The 4,808-nt window shown below is 60.8% G+C and overlaps 1 protein-coding gene across 1 annotated transcript; it reads right to left on the bottom strand.

Moving 5' to 3' along the window:
• Positions 1 to 332: 332 nt before the first annotated feature.
• Positions 333 to 4,496, bottom strand: ISLR (immunoglobulin superfamily containing leucine rich repeat). The gene is made up of 2 exons (XM_061447340.1): positions 4,339 to 4,496; positions 333 to 2,914 (listed from the first exon to the last, which is right to left on the bottom strand). The coding sequence occupies exon 2, from the start codon at positions 2,904 to 2,906 to the stop codon at positions 1,656 to 1,658; it is 1,251 nt and encodes a 416-aa protein (XP_061303324.1). The 5' UTR covers positions 2,907 to 2,914; positions 4,339 to 4,496; the 3' UTR covers positions 333 to 1,655.
• Positions 4,497 to 4,808: the final 312 nt, after the last annotated feature.

The following is a 4,808-nucleotide window of genomic DNA, read 5'->3' on the forward strand; positions in this document are numbered from 1 at the left end:
AGGCCAAGGGGAATGGCTTGAACCTGCCAGAGGGGAGACTGAGCTGAGCTCTTAGGCAGAAGCTCTTCCCTGTGAGGGTGCTGAGGCGCTGGCACAGGGTGCCCAGAGAAGCTGTGGCTGCCCCATCCCTGGCAGTGTTCAAGGCCAGGTTGGACACAGGGGCTTGGAGCAAGCTGCTCCAGTGGAAGGTGTCCCTGCCCGTGGCAGGGGTTGGGGCTGGATGAGCTTTGAGGTCCCTTCCAAACCAAACCAGGCTGGAATTCTATGTGCTGTGGTACCCAGGATGTGCTGGGTTTGGGGTGCACAGAGGCAGCATGACCAGTTTAGAAAACAACAACAACCAGTATTTATTGCTGTCCATACAGCTTTGGTTACAAGGCAAGAGGGCTGCAGGCGTCTATCCAGCTCCCGCAGGAGAGCACTGGCAGAAGACACAAGAGCTGGACCACCCATGCCTCGGGGTAGGGGAGATGGAGATGCTCAGCCCCCCCACCAGGAGACAAGGGGTTCCCCAGCACCCTGGGCAGTTGGGTATGGTATATATGTCCCATGTGGGAATACTAAAGCACTTAAGGAGTTTGTTTATGCCTTACAGGTCAGCTCAGTTTCCCTTCCTGTCATCTGGATTTTCCCAATCTTTCTTCCTCCCATTCCATTGTGCAGTCCCTGCTTGGTTTCCCATCAAAGAGGACTGCTGGGACATTGTTCTGGTCTCTTTGAGCTCCATCCCTCCCTGCTGGGGTTGGAGCTGGCGCAGGTCAGCTCGGTGGGTCCAGCCCTGAGCAGCGGTTTGGACCACAGGCTTCAGCAGTGAAAGGCAAAGGGGAGGGAGGAAACGAGCTGCATCACATCTGGGAAAGGTACTGAGGGAGGCAGGGCCTGATCCTGCGACATGCAGGAAGGGTGCAGGCACCCTGGGTGCTGCCAGCACCCAGCCAGTGGGTGCCTTTTGTGCTCCCGCAGGGATTGAAGCCTGTGGGACAGCTTCTCCTGCTCCATAAAATGGCCTGATTCAAGCCCACAGCCCCATCCAGCGTGTCCTGCCATGCCCATCCTGCCTACAAAGCACCACCATACCTCCGCCCCTCACAGCTACGTCCCCTGGGCCCCCAGGACCCCATGTCCAAGCTATTTCCCTCCTCTCAGGCTGGTCCTTCTGCTCCTGGTGCTCCATGTGAGGTTGGTGGTAGGAAGGATGCGCCTGGCTGGCTAAGGGCCCGAGCGCTGGTCACAGCAGGGATGTCATCTTTGGTGCTGCTGGACCAGAGATGCCCTCCCTGGTCAGAGCTCACTGCTGCGGGTGGAGGTGGGCTCTGGGGACGGGTGATGGTCACCCTGTTGATGATGGACTTCAATCCTGCTTTGGTCTCAGGAGGGAGACAAGTCGGGAGGTGGCAGGTTTGGAGCCCCGAACGCAGCAGCACAACGTGGATATGCTCTGCATCACCCAAGTTTGAAGCTCTCAGCTAACAAAGCCCAGCCCTGACCCCTCAGCAAAGGAGGGGTTGAACTACCAACCCTGGGCCTGTGTCTTGGCCCCCTTTGACTCCTGACCTCCCGCAGTTCCCAGAAGCTCAGCAAAGGCACGGCACTACGTGAAGATAAATGCTACAGAAAGAGGGGGACCCCCAAGGCACCGTTTCCTTCTCCCCCCTTTAACAGCAGAGTGCGATGCCCAAAGCCAGCAGGAGGGTCCCCAGATGGACCTGGGGCACTGCTCCTCCAGCCCTGCTCTTGGACTCCCTTGGCATGTGGTAAACGATCACCAGCTTTTCTCCAGTGCCAGAAGGATCTAACTCATCCCCCTTGTAGCAGCTCCTGCCCCCAGGGTGGCCAGCATGGGGGTCATCTCGGAGCAGATCCTCGGCTGGATTCTCCGACCCAGCCAAGGCCACGTTGACCGAGACATCCCGTGTTCCCACGTCGTTGACAGCGACGCAGGTGTAGGTGCCTTCATCCTGCTTGCTGAAGTTGGGAATGGCCATGGTGCCGTTCTTGAAGACCAGGAAGTGCTCTTGGCTCTGCTTGACGTTTCCGTCCCGCGCCACGTTGGGCCCGTTGATCTCAACGCGGCGGCTGGAGGTCTGGATCTTCCACCTGATCTCCGGCGGAGGGCTGCCCGCCACGCTGCAGTGCAGGGTCAGCGTCAGGCCGTCGTACATGACCGTGTTGTCCAGGTTGGACAGGTAGGTGAGCTGCACCGAGGGCGCGACGCAGCGGTGATCAGGGATGTCCGTCACCGCCCTGCCTTTCATCCTGCCGGGAGCCACGCACAGGGTAGACCCCCCCTTGGTGACGGACACGGAGGTGCTCTCGGTCCACTTCTTCAGCCAGAAGACCTTGCAGGAGCAGTTAAAGGGGTTGTTGAAGATCTGAAGCTGGGACAGGGAGGGCAGGTTATCGAAGGTGCCCTCGGCCAGGGTGGTCAGCTCGTTGTCATTGAGCCAGAGGGAGCGCAGGTCCTTCAGGGAGAGGAAGGCATCCCTGGGTAGCCCGGCCAGGCGGTTGTTGTTCATCTTCAGGATCTGCAGGCCGCTGAGGTTGCGGAGGTCCTGCCAGGGGAAATCCACGATCTTGTTGTGGCTCAGGTCCAGGTTCTTCAGGTGCAGCAGCAAGGCGAAAGCCCCTGGCTCCACCACCCCGATCTGGTTGTAGCCCAACCACAGCGACTGCACTTCGGGAACCTCGGCGAAGGAAGCCTGCCCCAGCCAGGCGATCCTGTTGGCTGACAAGGTGAGGATGGTCACGTTGGAGGACAGCCCCTCGGGTACCTCCTGCAGGTCCTTGTAGGCGCACTCGGCCAAGAGCCGCCCGTTCTTCTTGGTGGAGCAGGAGCAGGGGCTGGGACAGGCCAGGCAGGGCCCCAGGAGTGCAGCCAGCCCCAGGCAGCAGAGCAGGGGCCTCATCCTTCCTCCTGGGAACAGAGATGGGGGGAATGAACAGGACGGGTCGAGCCGAGATGGGGATCTGTGTTTTCTTGCCAAATACTAAGAGGAAGCAGCAGGAGAGCGAAGCATCCATGTGGTTAACCCCAGGCTGTTCAAAATACTCTTCCCTAAGCTGCAGAAGGCATTTCCTCACCAAGAGCAGAGCCTTCTACCTATGTGAGCAGGGAAATTCCCCCTAAACCCTTTCCTTCCCACCCCCCCCCCCCCCGAAAATGCCTCTTTTTGATCCTGGCTGAAATCCAACTCTTGGATGCTGTTTCTGCAGGTTTTGGGATGAAAAGCGGGAGCTGGGGGTTCCAAGTTCACCCTGCTGAGGCTGGAAGGAGGTGAAACAGAGCGACCACAGCTCTTTCACAACCAGCCTTCCCCGAAACCATTAAGCCGCCTCCCCTGGAGCCCATAAGTTGTTGGGCTTTTCAGCACGCTCTCAGACCTCAAACCAGCTCCCCCCATCTCCATGTTTTTATATGTCATGGAAAAATCCCAGCGTCTCGAGTGCTTTTTCTTAGCAAGAGAGTGTGGGGTCCCTGGCTGCTGGAAGTCTTTAGAGAGAAATAGTTCTGAGCTAACTCCTTACTCCCCTTCTTCTTGCCTTGCGCAGGAGACTGTGCACGCTCCATTCCCAGCCTCTGGAAGCTGTGTCCCACTGGGAAGAGGTTAACTGCGCCTCAGCGAGGAGCTGGCAGCGAGACCCCTTTGTCTCTGCCTTGTAGGCAAGTTTTGCTGCTCCTTCCAATCCCCAACCCTGTCATTTAGAGCGGGGGGGGGGGGGGGGGGAAGGGGGCATTTTATTGGCAAGGAAGAGGATGAATATGACCCGCACAACAACTTGGGGAGGGGGGCAAAAGGGAACACAAAGGGTCCTCTCCTGCAGGGATCAACCACCCCTTGCATGGGGTTCAAGGAATGGGGAAGGACCCCGCAGGGTTCTGGGGGTGATGGGTGGGTGAGAGCCCGGCGGGGGTGGGGAACAAGCTTGGCTGATGCATTCAAAGCCCCTGGTGGGTGTCATTTAGGGGTGCCCCGCATCTCTCCCAACCCAGCCTGCCCGGCAGGGGCAGATCCCCGTCACTAAGACCGGGATGCGGCAGAGGGGCGGCAGGACTTGGGGTAGTGCCGCAAGGCAGCACCGGGGGGGGGGGGGGGGGGTGTCCCGCTGCGCTTGGTCTCCCGGAGCCCCTTCTTCACCCGTCCCCGCCGCCAGCATCGCCCCGGGGGTGCCGTTACCTCTCCCGCGGCCGGGCGGGCCGAGGCGGTGCGAGCAGGGCCCGCACGCCGCATACCAGAGCCGTGAATAACCCCCCCCAGCCCTCCCTCCTGCCCTCCCCTCCCCGGCCCGGCTCTGGAGCTCCCACCCCGGCCCCCCAGGTCTCTTCCCCGGCCCCTTCACCGGCAGCTTCTCGGGGATGGAGCCCGCTCGCCCTCTCTCCTCTGGAACGGGGGAAAACGGGACCGCCGGTTCCCTCGGCCCTCGTCGGGCTTCTCCTCCCCTCCCCGTCCCACGGGCCCTTTTGTTTTCCATGGCACCGACCCACTACCGCAGGCGGAAAACGGCTGCGGGGCCCGTCCTCCGCCCGCCTCCCCCGAAGCCCGCCCCCCGCCCCCGGAGCGGGGGGAGCACCCAAACCTCTCCCCCCCCCAAAGCCCTGCATCCCGGGGTCCATCTCATCCCCCACCACTTGCAGGGGATGTCTACGGGACAGGGCAGAGGGTGAGAGCATGGGGGGTGCTTCTGGCCGGGGAGTCTCCTCTAAGAAGGGGGGAAAGGCTTTGGGGTCTCAGGGGTAGCAGGATGTGTGACAGGGTAGGTGTCCCAGAGGCTCTGTCAGGGTGCATGGGGAAGGTGGACAAGCATTGGTG

The sequence above is a fragment of the Pezoporus flaviventris genome, unplaced genomic scaffold (genome assembly GCF_033815535.1).
Source record: "Pezoporus flaviventris isolate CSIRO_AGI_PZ_B2104156 unplaced genomic scaffold, CSIRO_AGI_Pfla_v1 ptg000006l, whole genome shotgun sequence".
NCBI lineage: Eukaryota > Metazoa > Chordata > Aves > Psittaciformes > Psittacidae > Pezoporus > Pezoporus flaviventris.